Source organism: Lepidochelys kempii, chromosome 3, assembly GCF_965140265.1.
Source record: "Lepidochelys kempii isolate rLepKem1 chromosome 3, rLepKem1.hap2, whole genome shotgun sequence".
Classification (NCBI taxonomy): domain Eukaryota; kingdom Metazoa; phylum Chordata; order Testudines; family Cheloniidae; genus Lepidochelys; species Lepidochelys kempii.
In genome coordinates, this window is record NC_133258.1 from 179202166 (window position 1) to 179219346 (window position 17181).

At 40.2% G+C, this 17181-nt stretch overlaps 1 protein-coding gene across 4 annotated transcripts in view; it reads left to right on the plus strand.

Moving 5' to 3' along the window:
* Positions 1 to 17181, plus strand: part of PSME4 (proteasome activator subunit 4) — a 218182-nt gene that overhangs the window by 22914 nt on the left and 178087 nt on the right. For all 4 annotated transcript variants that reach the window (XM_073339167.1, XM_073339165.1, XM_073339166.1 and 1 more), the window contains exons 2-5: positions 3608 to 3748; positions 4347 to 4463; positions 11770 to 11814; positions 14651 to 14800. In XM_073339167.1, coding sequence (XP_073195268.1) covers positions 3608 to 3748; positions 4347 to 4463; positions 11770 to 11814; positions 14651 to 14800 — 453 coding nt within the window. The remainder of the gene's footprint in view (positions 1 to 3607; positions 3749 to 4346; positions 4464 to 11769; positions 11815 to 14650; positions 14801 to 17181) is intronic.

A 17181-nucleotide genomic window follows, 5' to 3' on the forward strand; every position in this document is an offset into this window, starting at 1 on the left:
TGAAGTGCTGAAGTGTCGCTTCATCCTGTATTTCACCCTCTGGACTGATGCTTCCGACCAGTTTGGCAGCATAACATCCTTGGAGAAAAGGCACTGTAATTTTACCCTGAGGTACCTAGGCGAGGTGAACCACAGGTGGAGTATAGTGTTGACATTGCCTGGGTATCTCATGGCAAAAACTACAGTGTCTTGTCTCCACTAGGGGGTTTATGTCAGGATAGCTATGCACATTAGTTATCCTGTGGTAAAAACACATTTTTTGTAGTGAAGGCAAAGCCTCTGTATCTCAAGATACTGGGCAAAAATCCTTACCAAGATTAGTAATTTTTAAAGCCTTTTTGAGCCACTGTTTAAATGTTTTTTTAAAATACGGACTAACACGTCAAAACATGCTTTACAATCATATTTTGCCATGTCCTTCTCTCCCCTGTTCCTTTGTAGAAGGCCCATGTAAATGAAAGGACAAACTGGCTGGCTACATGGGGATAATAGATATGCCAAAGTGCTGCTTTCACAGCTCTAGCTGAGGACCCCCTCTTGGCCATTCACGAGACTGCTATGAGGGATCCAGCTGTTAAATCTCAGGGTGTTTTATGCTCCAGAGTCTGAGCAGAGTGCATTGCTATTCTCTTAGGATTTGTGGCCATGAGTTGTGGTGCAGATCCTCCATCTGGCACCCCCTGCTGAGAGCTGCGACCATATGGCCCCCTGTGTAGGCCCTAGAAGCAGTGCTAACCCTTCATCTTTCCCCAGTATTTTAAGCATGTCCTCTCCCAGAACTCCAGCTGTGTGGTGGTCTGGGCCCACAGTTTACCTTTTCAAGGTATACATCGTATAGATTTAACTTTGGTGTTACAATCCTCTTGCTCGTTCTTTAGTAGCATGAGACATACACAGCTCTGTACAAAAATAATAAACTCCTTCACATGTTTCCCTGCCTTGGTTTCATCACCACGCTGGGGCATTCTTGGGCTGGGGTCAGAGTTATCTGTAGGGCCCTACCAAATTCACGGCCGTGAAAAACACGTCATGGACCGTGAAATCTGTATACAATAGAGTAAAAGCACATAAAAGACCAGATTTCATGGGGGGAGACCAGCGTTTCTCAGATTGGGGGTCCTGACCCAAAAGGGAGTTACAGGGGGGTTGCAATGTTATTTTAGGGCGGGTCGCAGTATTGCCACCCTTATTTCTGCGCTGCCTTCAGAGGTGGGCAGTGGGAGAGTGGTGGCTGTTGGCCGGGCGCCCGGCTCTGAAGGCAGCGTCCCACCAGCAGCAGTGCAGAAGTAAGGGTGGCAAAATCATACCATGCCACTCTTACTTCTGCATTGCTGCCTTCAGAGCTGGGTGGCCAGAGATTGGTGGCTGCTGACCAAGGGCCCAGCTCTGAAGGTAGTAGTGCAGAAGTTAGTGTGACAATACCATACCATGCCATCCTTAGTTCTACACTGCGGCTGGCAGTAGCTCTGCTTTCAGAGTTGGGCTCCCAACCAGCAGCTGCCACTCTTTGGCCACCCAGTTCTGACAGCAGCGCCGCAACCAGCAGCAGAGCAGAAGTAAGGGTAGCAGCACTGCAACCCCTCCTACAATACCCGTGCGACACCCCCCCCCCCCCAACTCCTTTTTGGGTCGGGACTCCTACAATTACAACTTCATGACATTTCATATTTAAATAGCTGAAATCATGAAATTTATGAGTTTTAAAATCCTGTGACAGTGAACTTTACCAAAATGGACTGTGAATTTGGTAGGGCCCTAATTATCTGGGACATCCAGGGACCTTCTGCTGCAGTGCATGGCTTCAGTTCTGAAATATAGAGCCTTCTTCCCCAGCTCAATTTCTGTGACTTTTGTTGGTCCATTTTCCTTCCTCTCTCCTGCACCCCACACATCCTGTGTCTCTCTCCATCTTCCCCTTACTTCCCAGACTTTTTAAAATTCCTGGTTTGTCACCTCTCCCTTTTTGTCCTACTCCTGGTAACTTTCCACTATCTTCATTTCCCCCTTCCTACACACAAGTAGGAGGAAGTATCTTCGCTCAGCTCCAGCAAACCTTCTTAGCATATCTTTTGTCTGGTCAAAGCACAGTTGGTAAAGTTATATCCTGTCCATTGTCTTGTGGGTACTTGCCAGGTCCTGTTAGCCTATGGTGGATATGCATAGCTAGAGGTGAATTCCATGGAACAGCATTTTTCATAGCAACAACTTCATAAAATCCTATTTAAAATCAACCAGAATTCATAAGTTGTACGGAGCATCCCCAAACCATCACAGGTGCAAATGTATAAAATAAATAAACTGAAAAATGTGGTTTCTGGATTTGATCTTCCTCCCAGTTTGAGTGCTGCATCTCTCTCAGGCCTGTCATTAGGGGGAGGCATTGGGAGGTGGTTGCCTGACGGTCAGTCCTGTCTGCTAACTCAGCAAGTAACAGCACTGCCAGAGCTCAGCTACCTATCCATGTAGCCTCCAACACCATCTCTACTACCATCCCACAGTCCTTCAGCTTCCTCACCCCCTTCTTACTCCCTGACCTCGTGTTCTGCTGCCAGAACAGCCTTCAATCCATTCTTGCTTCTAGCAGCTGCTTACCAGCTACCTGAGAGTACTTCCGTGCCTGTCTTCCCATTTCTCTTTTAATAGTCTCAGAACTTCCTTACCTCCCTCCCCCACTTGCTGACCCCTAGGACTCCTCTCCCACATTCTGCTTTCTTAGTGAGTGGGTAGAGAAAGCAAGTAAGCATGAATGAGTCAGAGAAAGTGCATCCGTTCATACCCCACCACCATCTGTCACACTTTCACTTGTTCTCTTAACTATCTCTCGCATGCAGAATAACACATGTTCTCTTTGGCCATCGTAATTGCCCATGCTGATACATGCTTGCAGCCCATCATACCAATGTTGGTGGGGGGATAAGGGAGATAGACATTGTAGGAGTGGGAGGAAGAACAAATGTAAATTGCCTTATATTAATTAAATACAAGAAATTGCACTTGTCATCAACTTCTCTGAGTGAGAGGTTGGGGCATTTTACTCTTCTGTGGCAGGATGACATTTTACCTAGATTGCTCTCTCTTCAGTGAGCCAGTATCCATGACCTTCTGGAATGTATCCATTCCAGATGGCCATGAATATTCTCATACTGGCTCTTACTTTTAGAGATTATTTCTTTACAGGAATATATATAAAATAGGAATGGTGAAACTTGTTGCAATGATGTGGTATTCTTAGAGGTGGTCTATGCATATTTCCTCTTGTGGGATACAACTCTTGCTGCTCCTGAGCTTCAGGAACTTTCTGAAAAAGCAGTGCCCAATGGGGCTGCATGAATGCCCTTGTCTGGCACCGAACACTTGGAACAGGAATTATAAAGGGTCATGTGGTCCTCAGCTGCCTCAGTTCCTTCCTTTCCACAGCTAGTTGCCTTCATCAGGATCTTCTTTCTTTGCTTAGCATATTGACCAGACTTTGTGCTTACTGCTAAAACTTTTGGGTAGTTTTTACTTTGGTCCTCCATGGTTGAACAGTAAGGTTCCTAGATGGGGTCAGTTCTTTGGCAGGATGAATATGCTCAGCGCACAACACTGACTCATGTTTTCCTTATAGGTATATCCGACTATATGGGAGAAAATTTAGCAAAGAAGATCATGTGCTTTTTATCAAGTTGCTGTATGAGTTGGTAACAATTCCAAAGCTGGAGATCAGCATGATGCAGGGATTTGCACGTCTGTTGATAAACCTGTTAAAGTAAGTACATTTTGCTAGCATTCTTCTACTTAAATATTTACATCCATAAATTGGACATTTGATCCTTGGCCTACAGTATAGTTAACTGCATTGTTTGTCCCTGTACAAATTACGTCATTTGCTCTTACCCTGCACAGATCTTTGATAATGGAGGGAAATTTGAGAAAAACGGTCCCTTTTTGAGGCTTGATTTCAATATTGATCAAAGAGCTAAATATCCTATGTTAGCTTTGCTTTTCTTGATATAGAAATTCTATAAGAAGATGGAGATCTCCAAAAATAATATGATCTGAGAACTAAAGTTTAAGAGGAACAATTAAGAGATGTGTGTGTCACATGTCATTGAAAGTATTTATTAATGAGTGATATAACTGCACTTGGCAATTTTTTTGTAGAGACATTATGGATGTCTTGAATCCCAAAAAGAATGCTTGTAAATGAATAGTGTTTGGCATGCCATTAGTAGCAATAATGTGGAAAAAAGACAAATGTACGTTCAAATAACTTTCTGCTGTTCAGTTTTTAGGTATTCTAATGTATGCTGTGTGCTGGTAAGGACAATGTTTAATCCCGAAGTGCACTTCATTTCTTAAATTAGGAAAAAAGAACTTCTTTCAAGAGATGATTTGGAGTTACCATGGAGACCACTTTATGAAATGTTGGAGAGGATATTGTATTCCAAAACAGAACACCTTGGATTAAATTGGTTTCCTAAGTAAGTTTTATTGTAGTTTATTGAAGTAATTGCTTTGGTTTAAGGGGTCTTTAGAACACTGATAATGTGGTTGAAGATTATTTTTTAATATTTAGATCTTGATATATAGCAAATGAACAATATATATCTAGACTTTTTATACATTCATGGAAATAAAGGTTAAAAAAAAGACCTATCATCTTGCACATCCCTCTGACAGTGAATAATTATTTGTTATGATATTTCTTTATTTTTCATGTACTCTATAAAGTTCAGGTTTAAGTATGTCAAGTCATGGATCTTCAACCTCTTCCATTGGGAAAATAGACCACAGTCTAATTAATAAACTTCAGTGATAATTTTTTTTTAAATCCTTTGTTTAATTCCATCTCACAACAAGTTAGGGAAAAAAAGTCTCTCTCTTACACAGACACAAAATATGAAATTTACATGTAAAATGCCTGGGTCACACACACAGAAACCAAATGTTTTCCGTTGCGGAAAAAATCATCAAAAATGCTAATACAGTAATGTGGGCAAATGCAATTATTCTACAAAGTTAATTTGTTTACTAAAACTTTTATTTTTAAGGGGAAAGAAACTTTGAAAATGTCTAAATCGCACATTGCTTTTTCATAAAGCAAATATGCACTGTGTGAAGTGTGGTTATAGAGGACATTAATATGTAATGTTTGCTTGGTATCCACACTCAAAAATTGCAAACCATTCTCAATTCATGTATACACAAATCCTGAAATTTGGATGTCACCCATACAGAGGTCTGTGTATTTATAGTAAACATAAAGCACAATTGGTATTTATCAGTCCATTGCCTATACAGATCATTTTAACCTCTCTGTCCTATCATAAACTTGTTGCCTATTTTGCAGCCATGCAGTGTGCACAGACTTCACAACTCCATCTATGGCTACCTATTGAACTTTCCGTTCTTCTTTGTCAGATAAAGGTTCAAAGGTCCCTATGTTACATTTTTTTGATTTTTCTCTATCCAATTTCCATTTTTTCCTATTTATACAAGCAGAATAGAGTTAGCTGAAATTTTTCAGGAAGGTGCTGCTAAAGTTGTGGAAACCCCATTTTTCGATGGGAAACACTAACCTCAACTTTTGAAAAGTTAGTGAGTGGCACAGTTACATTTCATTTTTTCTATTAAAAATTTCTCCAACTTTGGAAAAGTTAGAGTTCAAAAAGGAAATGGAGAGGAAAAAGTGAAGGAAAAGCCCAAGATTATAATCATTTTATTGCACTCAGTGGCCAAAAAAAAGGGGGGAGGAATAAAAGAAATGAGGGAGGGAGGAAGGAAGGAAGAAAAACAAATTCAGAACTTTTTGACAAAAAACTACAGCTTGAACTGAAATTTTTCTACTTTTGAGTTAAAAATTCTCATTTGAAATTTTTCATAGGAAAAAAGTTTTTTGATCAGTAATAGTTGTAAATGAGACACACTTTTTCATAAAATTCGAAAAGGACCCTGCCTATGATCTGTGTGTCATGAAGAGAAAACAATCAAATTATTTGTGTAATTATATTAGGGGAGACTTCCCTCTGAGATCTTCTGATAATTATATATAGTCTGAAAAAATATTCTATTAAAGGGAAATGGCCAAATTTAAAAATTTGCTCTTCTCTCTGAAAATAGTTTATGTACTGTTTTTTCAAGTAACACCTAAAGGATTACTATATCTAAAAGGTCAGAGGAAAAAATGTAATTAGTTATGGATTTGCCAACACCTAGTGAAACTGACTATATGCAGTTTGCCCCGTTGAGTCAATTAGTCTGTTTTTCCTTTGCTGTGTGAAAAACCCACACAATAAATGGGGAGAGAAAATTTGGAGGGATGGGGGGCTGTAAAAGCACAAAAATTGGAAGGAGGATTCCAAATGGAGGTGATATATCAACCTTTGCTTTTAATTGACTAGATTTGAAGTTTATGGTATCCCGTTTACTATGCAGTGCGATGTGTTCTCATATGGTGTTTTTGCAACATTGTTGAAATTTTCAAATTTGAGTGAATTCCTTCTGCTGTATATGAAGGGATAATTATTTAAATATTGCCAGGATCATTTAAATACTTTCTACCTTTAGAGTTACTCTTATACTATATTTGTTGATAGAACTGTTGTTTTCCATGTCATGTTTTACATCTTTCTTTTTTACATTCAGTTCATATCGACCAGGCTTGTCTTCACCTAAAACATTTGTGCTTAATGTTTTACATAGGTGGTAAGGATAATGTTTTTTTGTTCAGCTCTGGCCGATGTGTTATCTTCTGCATGTTCTGTTAGACTGTAACACATGTCACACAGGTGTAACTTTCTGCATAAATAATTGTATTGGAAATCCAATGTTAACATTACACCACTATTTATGAGAATGTCGCACTGTATTTAAACCTTTCTAATTGTGGAAAAATATACTGTGTGTGATGTGGCTGAGAAAAATGGCTATCTGCTAATTATTTTAACCAACAAACATCAAAGGGAACAACACAAGGTGATTTTAATGTTTGAATAATTATTACTTGGAATATGGACAAAATGTATATTTACATAGCTTTAGAAATGCATGTCTCTTAAATGAATTTAACTTTACTACAAAACATTGAAGTTTGTGGAAAGTGGTTGAGAGCAAGGACAGTGGTACCAGAAACCACATTAAGGAGAAAAATAAAGTAGAAAAGGCAGTATGAAACAAATGCGCCGAGCAGCCTGACAGTTTTGGCTTCTCCGGATTTTTGTCAATGAAAATTATTTTTTAAAACAGGTTATGAAAATGTAGCAGAAATTTGTACTTACATAAGTATAAAATACAATAACCTTCAGAAAGAAATTTTAGTACTGCACTATTTATTCTGAGGAATCATAGAAATATAGGACTGGAAGGGACATTGATAGGCAGGCAGCAGTCATCTCTGGCAGAAGCCCCTATCCCCATTACCCTGCTGCAGGGTAGAGGCCCCACTCTCCCCCTGGGGCAGGTGAAGAATGGGGAGGGCCTGGGGGGCTCCGTGAGCTGCACTTTAACTGTTAAAGAGCCGCATGCGGCCTGTGAGTTGCAGTTTGGCCACTCTTGGGTTAGACGATGGAGATTTCACAGCCTCCCTAGGTAATTTGTTCTAGTAGTTAACTACCCTTACAGTTAGGAAGTTTTTTCTAATATCTTACCTAAATCCACTTTGCTGCAATTTAAGCCCATTACTTCTTGTCAGGTCCTCAGTGGATAAGGAGAAGAATTTATCACCCTCCATTTTATAACCTTTTACATACTTAAAGACTTATGTTCCCCCTCAATCTTCTTTTCTCCAGACTAAACAAACCCCAGGTTTTTCAATCTCTCCTTGTAGGTCATGTTTTCTAGACATTAAGTCATTTTTGTTGCTCTCCTCTGGACTTTCTCCAATTGTCCACATATTTCCTGAAGTGTGGTGCTGAGAACTGGACGCAGTACTCCCCTTGAAACCTTATCAGTGCTCAGTAGAGTGGAGTAATTACTACTTGAGTCTTGCTTACAACACCCTGCTAATACATCCAAGAATGGACATTGCCTTTTTTTTTTTTTTTTTGGCAATAATATTATATTGTTAACTCATTTACTTTGTGATTCACTATAGCCCCCAGATCCTTTTCTGCAGTACTCCTTCCTAGGTAGTCACTTCCCATTTTATATTTGTGTAATTGATTGTTCCTTTCTAAGTGTAGTACTTTGCATTTATCCTTATTGAATTTCATCTTGTTTATTTCAGACCATTTCTCCAGTTTGTCAAGATCATTTTGAATTCTAACCCCTAAAGCACTTGCAATCCCTCCCATCTTGGTATTGTCTGCAAACTTTATAAGTATACTCTCTATCCCATTATCCAAATCATTTATGAAAATATTGAATAGAACTGGACCCAGAACAGATCCCTGTAGGACCCCATTCAACATGCGCTTCCAGCCTGACTCTGAACTATTGATAACTACTCTTTGAGTACTGTTGTCAAACCATTTGTGCACCCACCTTATAGTAGGTTCATCTAGGCTATATTTCCCTACTTCACAGTGTATTTCACTATTTTTTGATAATTAGTGAAATATAGACAATAGTATCAAGCTTTAAACTAATTCCTTTTATTTTTAAACAAATGTACACTCAATCTTGAAAGAGTACACAAAAATTAGATATTATAGGTTAGAGAGATCATATATCCTTTTCCACATAAAGAAAATAAACCCTACAGTACTTAAAACATGTCCAGGGATAGAGCTTTACCTGGCTTTTTTTTTTAAAGGTAGGTACATTACGAGACTGCTAATAATAAGCAAGTCTCCACTTTTTGTAATGAAGAAGGAGAGAAGGACTGGTTTAAAAAAAATCAAAGAAAGTTTAGTAGGATTTAAAAAATGATCATGGATTTAAATGGGTAATATCCACAGTTAACTTTATATGGGATATTTATAAAAGATATAAATCCTCATGCTTTAGGACATCAGCCAACTATTAAGAGATACTAACAAGAAACTTCCCCATGAAAAGAAAAGGAGTACTTGTGGCACCTTAGAGACTAACCAATTTATTTGAGCATAAGCTTTTGTGAGCTACAGCTCACTTCACAAAAGCTTATGCTCAAATAAATTGGTTAGTCTCTAAGGTGCCACAAGTATTCCTTTTCTTTTTGCGAATACAGACTAACACGGCTGCTGCTCTGTTCCCCATGAAGTTATTCCTTAAGTCTTCGTTACAGAGACTTTGCCCTGGTGTCCATTATACAGTTATGTTGAAGTACGGCGGCTTATGTTGACCTAACTATGTCAGTTTACACACTACAGCCTTGCTCTCGCTGATGTAAGTGGCCTACTACACCGACGTAATTCAACCTCCATGAAGGGCGTAGGGCTTATGTTGATATAGTTAGGGCAATGCAGTGTCTGTGTAGACACTGTGTTATTACATTAGCTGTTGGCTGCTTTTTAATCAATTTTATGGCTCCATGCTGCAGTTGTGAAATTGACAAGAAAGTTCTCCCCGCTCCCAGCCAGACTGCTGCCTTCTGCCCAGGCTTCCCGCTCCGAGCCGGGCTGCCTAGGCAAGCTGCTACCCAGTCTCCCTGCTTGAAGCCAGGCTGTTCCTGGCGTCCTGGCTCCCTGCCAGGAGCCCAGCTGCATCGAGGCTTCCACCTCCCTTCTCCCTGTTGGGAGCCTGGGTGGCTGCCCTGCCCTTGGCAGGGAGGCGAGATTCTGGGTGGCTGCAGGGGAGGGAGTAGGGAACCTAGAGTGAGGATGCACACCACTGATTGAAGGAGGGTAGTGTGGACATGGACCACCGCAGTAATTACTAGATTTGGTCGACTTAAGTTTTCAATGTAGACATGCCCTTTAGCACCTTTCTCTGCAGTATTTGGTACTGGTCTGGGGTGTTGGCAGGTTACTGGACTAGCTAGGCCATAGGTTTGATCCATAGTGGCAGTTTTTTAATGTATTTGATGCTTTCTGTCCTGGATCATATTTAGTGTTACAGCTGCATACAAAAATCTGCTAGCCTGGTAAATATGAATATTGTAAACAGTTCTCCATCACAGTCTGTAAGGAATCTAAATAAACATTGAGAAACAAACACAAGCCACTAGTCAGAGGCTCGAGGCAGAGTTTGTGTCTAGTTTTGGTCCCCCCACTACAGAAGGGATGTGGACAAATTGGAGAGAGTCCAGCAGAGGGCAATGAAAAAGATTAGGGGGCTGGGGCACATGACTTATGAGGGGAGGCTGAGGGAACTGGGGTTATTTAGTCTGCGGAAGACAAGAGTGAGGAGGGAATTGATAGCAGCCTTCAATTACCTGAAGGGGGGTTCCAAAGAGGATGGAGCTATGTTGTTCTCCGTGGTGGCAGATGACAGAACAAGAAGCAATGGTCTCAAGTTGAAGGGGGGAGGTCTAGGTTGGATATTAGAAAACATTATTCACTAGGAGGGTGGTGAAGCACTGGAATGGGTTACCTAGGGAGGTGGTGGAATCTCCATCCTTAAAGGTTTTTAAGGCCCTGCTTGACAAAACCCTGGCTGGGATGATTTAGTTGGTGTTGGTCCTGCTTTGAGCAGGGGGTTGGACTAGATGACCTCCTGAGGTCTCTTCCAACCCTAAAATTCTATGATTCTATGAAAAAGTGTTTTATCCATTTTATATTCTTTTCTGTGAGTTTAAGTGGAGTCTTATTTCCTTTCTGTGGGACTTGTCAGATGTACAGTATAGTGTTTACATGGAGAGCACAGAAGGTATTTTAGCTGGATATCTGAACTTTTACTGGACACTGATCTCTTTATCCTGAGCAAGGCTCCACTTTTATCTCTTATTTTTTGGAATCGTGAGGGTAGGCATACAGTATTTGTTTTACTTTTAAGTAGTGGGTAAACTACATGTACAGTACAATGATGTTCTGAGTTCATAGAATATTTTTATTCAGAGAATGGCCTCTGACCAAAATGCAATCTAGCAACTGTCTACTATTGTATTTACTGAAATTAAATGTTAATTACAAAGCCATGTAAAAAGTAAAAACAGATTGCCTGTCATAGTGCCATTGATACATAATTCTCCCTTCCTCATCTTTTTGAAAGCATTTACTATTTTGCTTCAATTTAAAAAAACAGTTTGACAGAATTAGATGTTACACGTGTGAAGAAGCTTCATGTGAAAATTGCTATTAAAAACAGTCATTGTTACTCTGATAAAAACAATGTTACCCATAGCTAGGAAAACTTGTTCAGTCAGCTGTTGCTAAGTGTCAGGGAAGCTGTAGAAATAACTAGTGAGTTACAGTTAATTCATTTCTTTTGTTTGGTTAGGGATGTATACAAATGCATTAGATTCGATTATGCATAAACAAAAACCAAATCTAAAAAAATAGTTAAGGATTTGGAGTCTGAAAGGTACTGAAATATACTGCCCTTCATCTATCTTAAAACTTAACACTCTTATTGTGTGATTTTTTTTTCTATTATAGTTTCAAGTATCCATAAAAACTGTGTTGATTCTGCTTGTTAGTCCATAATAGAATGCAAGATATTATTCTTTAATGTGGTACTAGTTTTTCACTCTGATTGAAGTACAGTGAATACTAGAGAGGAATAAGGAGTAGAATCAGAAATTAAAGCAGTTTTAATCCTTGTGATTAGGTCTGTATGGAACAGAAGGATTAGCCATTGCATGTACACAGATGGTGTCTAATTGCATCAATACCATCTTAGATTTTAAACAATCATAAACTGACTATTGTAATTACATTAGTCTATTTCAAGTACAGCTTCTAATTTTCTTTTTCATTTTTGTTTCAGTTCTGTAGAAAGCGTTCTAAAAACACTTGTGAAAAGTTGTCGACCGTAAGTTCTTAACTATTTTCTAATCTTTCTGAAGCACATGCCTTTAGTATTTTTTTTCTGGAACGTGTTGGGTGCTTGGGGGTACTTTATACTGTCTGTGCTATTTTTTTTAAAAGTGTAAGCTTTCTGATCCCCCCCCTCTCTTTCCAGCATAACATTTAGCATTTATAGTTGAAGTTCCAAAGTTGAATTATATTTGGTACTTTATATTTGATAAAAGCCTTTGTTCTAGTGAAAAATCATTTGCTAATATTTTCTGTACAAGGCTCCTGTTTTATGGAACTAATTTTATTTCATCATTTTAAACCCATATGATACACTTTTTTTTTTTTATTTGAACTGAAGTGATGCAAATACATCAAGTTTCTATTATTTCTTCTCTGGAAATATTGTTTAACTTAATCTTTCAAGTGTGTGTTATCTGCTTAACAGAAATAAGCTTAATAAATTCTTGCTTCCCTAGTCCTGCTATCCTGAAAGTTGACACCATAATGGAAAGGTCTGATGCTTTCCTTGATACAATTTAGAGTAATCTTTTAAGTTAGAGGTTAAAAGACCTATTTTTGGGTCTACTTATGGAAGGGAGTGGGGCAGATGGGAGGAGGAAAAAGAGTGTAAAACGTTGTTTTTATAAATTTTGGAGTCCTTATTAATAATTTTTCTACAGCTCTTGCCTCAAATGTATCAATTTGAGTGATCTTTTACCTTTAAGAGAGATTTTTTAGTGTCCTCAACCACATGTATGAGCCGATGATTCCTGTGGTATGTTTTTATAGTAACATGTTTAAAGTGAAATCAAAAGGGCAATAACTAAGGGTAGCACTCTGCACAATGTTGTGTGTGTTTTTAAAAATACACTCTTTTCTTCTAAGCTGAAACCTTAATTGAAAACCAATAAAAAGTTAAGTAGAAAGCCACATAGCTTTTTTTTTTTTTTTTTTTTTTTAGCCAGGATATTATAAAATAGATCCTAAACCAATCTTTGTAATCTGTAACCATGATTTTGTCTTTTCCATATCACCTCAGTCATATCCACTACCCACAGTGTATATGTCCTCACCCTGGTCTAGAGTTTTATATAGTGCTCTGTACTAATTGACTTATAGGAGTCTGGGATATACAAGGAATGCAGTTGAGAGGTCTGGTAGCTCTTTTCTGGCCTACGTGAAATATTGATATTCATTGTCCACTTTCATGTGAGCAGGTGATCCACATTATAAAACCATTGCCACATCTGGCATCTGTTAAGTATTATTGGCAGAGACACCAAGGTTTGAATGGCTACCTAGAGGTAATCACCCCAAGTTGGTGTTGAGAAGCGTTGGCAGGGTGAGGGAATTCTGCACTGACGCTGGTTGTGCAGTGCCATTTTTTTTGGATAAATGAAGGAATTTGGCTTTTAGGGTTGACAATCTAAGTTTCCTCTAAGCTGTGCAGCTGCACAGCTGCCTATTAAGCCCCACGCAGGGGTTCAGGGTTGCGACGGGGAGAGGCGCTCCTCCCCGCCAGCCCCAGCAGGTACCTGCCCTGGACTTGCCACTCCCAGGGGAGAGGAGCCCCTCCCTCAGCCCGTCCCAGCCCCACTGGAGCTGCCACGGCTGGGGAGAGATGCCTCTCACCAAGCCCCGAGCTGCTGTGGCGAGAGAGGGCGGGGGGGGAATCCTCCTCACTGCAGTCCCGGGACAGCCTGTACCCCAAACCCCTCATCCCTAGCCCCATCCCAGAGCCCGCAGCCCCCTGCATCCCAACACTGTGCCCCAGCTCTGAGCCCCTGCCCACACCCCAAATCTCTAATCCCCGGCCCAACCACAGAGCCCCCCCCCCCCCGCACGCCAACCCTCTGCCCCAACCCTGAGCCCCCTCCCACACCCTGAACCCCTTATCTCCAGCCCCACCCCAGAGCCTGCACCCCCAGCCAGAGCCGTCATCCCCTGAACCCTCTGCCCCAGCCCTGAGCCCTGTCCCACACTCCGAACCTCTCGGCCCCACCCCCACCGCATGAATTTTGTTATGTGCACCAATATGAAGGTGATGTGTCACACATCACTTCCATATTGGTGAATATAACAAAATTCATTCCGCACATGAAAATAAAAAATTAGAGGGAACATTGCTGACAATTTAACATCTTTTATTAGCATCAAATTTACATTCAATGTATAATGCATGTTTTTAGTTCAAAATTAAAATGGGAAATTTGATTTAACTTCTGGAAACTCTTTACTCTAAATTTTGCATGGGTGAGGTTGCAGGAATTGGTGGCATGGCTTTTAAGTAGCCATATTTTATTGCAGTAGCTTTTTTATATAAACTAATGCCTCTTCTGACTATGGAACAAATTCTAAACACTAATTTTACATGAGAAAGCAGCTCCTTCTTAAAAAAGTTCCATATTTGTTATAGGGCTATTCTAGTCTTCCAGATGCACTTTATTAGGAGGAATCAGAACATTAGCTCTACTTCCATTAAGATTGGTCTTTAATGTAAATATCCGTTATTTGATCTCACAGAATCTTTACATTGAAGTGGTTCTGTATCATGAGGATTTTTTTAGTTGTAATAAGAGTAAGAAATTGTATTACAGTTGCACACTTTGTGGAAATGATCCATATTTCCAGTCATCTCATCCTTCAGACTTTTTTTATTTTTTTTTAATTTTTTTTGGAGGCTGAGTGAGGCTGAGGATTTATTGGGTTACTGGTCTGATTCTTATCTCTTTCTTTCTAACAATATGGCCCTTACACCATAACATCTCAGTGCACAATTTAGCTGTAAAATTTAAATTCATGGCAAAAATAAATAAATGAAGTGAAAATTAAGACTTCCCCTTTTTTAGGTATTTTCCAGAAAATGCCTCCACGGAGATGCTAGATGAATGGCGGCCTTTAATGTGCCCATTTGATGTTACCATGCAAAAGGCCATCACCTATTTTGAATTATTTCTACCCACTTCCCTTCCTCCAGAACTTCACCATAAAGGTTTTAAGTAAGTATATCTCAAAATGTTAAAGTTATTTTTGTTCTTTGTTGGGTAATACCACATTACATGGCCAAGGCATTGCCTGTTAATTGGTGGTTTATGAAGTTGCGCATCATGCAAATAGATTCATATATCGGTTCTGATAAATATGTATATCTGGTACTCATGTCTTTTGAAATTGCATTGTAATGAACATCATTCTAGGAGTGCATCTAACAGTTGTAATTTTGCTGCTTCAAAACAGTTCTTAGAATAGTTGAAAATTGTAAGCCTTTGACTTCTAGGGCAGGGAAGTAGGAGCTACCTTTGTTGTAGAACACGAGCTGTTACTTATGTTTCCAACCATCCATTTCTTTCTCCATAAGAAAAATGGGAAGAGCTCCCCAGGGTCACTGCTCTGTCCTTTCAACTCTTCCTTCATTACACTGCATGCTTCTTGGTATCTTGTTACCATTATTTAAAAAAAAAAAAAAAAGTTCTTTTAACTAAAAAAAAAAAATGCCTTTTTCTGAATTTACATGAAATATACAACTTTAACATTTCTAGTGATGTACCTTGTTTGGCAAGGCTACAGGCTTCGGTGATGTTGGCCCCCAAAGGGAGTAGAACTTTTAGTGAACCAGGGTCAAGTGTTCTCAGTGGGCATCAAGACTTTGCACTAGTGCTAACTGCTTTAACGTAGACTGTGCCAGGTCTGTGCTTTAGCACTCTCTCATTATCGAGCTGCACTGTTAAGTCAATGAAATGCATGTCCTCACTGCATCAAATGAATACATTACTGGGGTTGGACACTGAATTGAAGTCTTCACTGTAGAGTACAGATTTTTGGCCAGCCTTTAGTGGCCATTATTTGACCACTGTGGCCTTACATGGTCGTCTTTTGACTCCTGGGCACGGACTCTTCATGACTAGTTATGCAGTTCCACTTAGCATTGATGCTGGTAACTCAGGCTGAGAGTTCTTGGATTACTTGTGCAGCCTGACGATCCCTTATCAGCACATTGCTTGAAGTGTATTCAAGTTCATCTTGCATCATGCCAGTTGAAGCTTGGTTCTGTTGCAGAATCCCCGTGGAGTTCTCTGAGCAACGGGGTGTGCTGACTGTCACCATCTAGATCTGTACTCCAGGCCTTAATGTGTGAGGAAATTGTGTATGTACTGAAGCTCCCAAGGCATTCTGTGTGACTTAACTTGGGTGTATCTGGATTTGATGCCTACTGTAGCACCAACAATGAAGAGTCCTTGTGGCACCTTAAAGACGATAAATTTATTTGAGCATAAGCTTTCGTGGGCTAAAACTCACTTAATCAGATGCATGGAGTGAAAAATACAGTAAGCAGAATATATATTATAGCACATGAAAAGATGGGAGTTGCCTTACTAAGTGGGAGGTCAGAGCTAACAAGCCAATTCAGTTAAGGTGGAAGTTGCCTATTCTCAACAGCTGACAAGAAGGGGAGGGAAAATTACTTTTTGTAGTGACCCATCCACTCCCAGTCTTTATTTGGGCCTAATTTGATGGTGTCCAATTTGCAAATTAATTCCAGTTCTGCAGTTTCTCATTAGAGTCTGTTTTTGAAGTTTTTTCGTTGAAGAATTGCCACTTTTAAGTCGTTATTGAGTGTCCAGGGAGATTGAAGTGTTCATCTACTGGTTTTTGAATATTACAATTCTTGATGGCTGATTTGTGTCCATTTATTCTTTTGCGTAGAGACTGTCTGGTTTGGCCAATGTACATGGCAGAGGGGCATTGCTGGCACATGATGTTTTTATGGAGACGTTTTAGTTGGGGGCTGTAGGTGACTGACCTAAATAGGGAGGGAGGGTGCGTGCTGTCCAAGGACCCTAAGCTATTTTAGCTTTCCCTATGAATACTGAAATTAGTTCCACTGACGCCTGTACTTATCAGGTGTCTGAGTGGCTTACTGCATTTGAAACTGCCCATAGACACTTACGCGGTGGGTGCTGCAGGGGAAAAAATGGGGAAAAAGGGGGGAAAATGGTGGGTGCTGAGCATCCACCGGCAGCCCCCCTACGAGCTCTTCCCCCTCCCCCCAGCTCCTCCGACCTACAGCAATCCATTGTTTGTTCGTGTTTGGGAGGCTTGAAGGGGGTGGAGGGAGGAGTGAGGACGTGGCAGAACTGGGCAGGAAGAGGTGGGGTGGAGGGGGTGAAGAGGCACGATGGGGTCTTGGGGGAAGGGATGGAATGGGGGTGGGGCCTGGGACAGAGCAGGGGGTCGAGTGCCCCTCAGCGCTTTGGAAAGTCAGCACCTGTGAAATTGCCCATTAAAAAGTCTCTGGTTACGTGTGATATTAAGTTGGTCATTAGAAAACTGATGAAACCTCTTGAATTTCTTTGTTACATGGAAGCAGTGACTTCAGTGA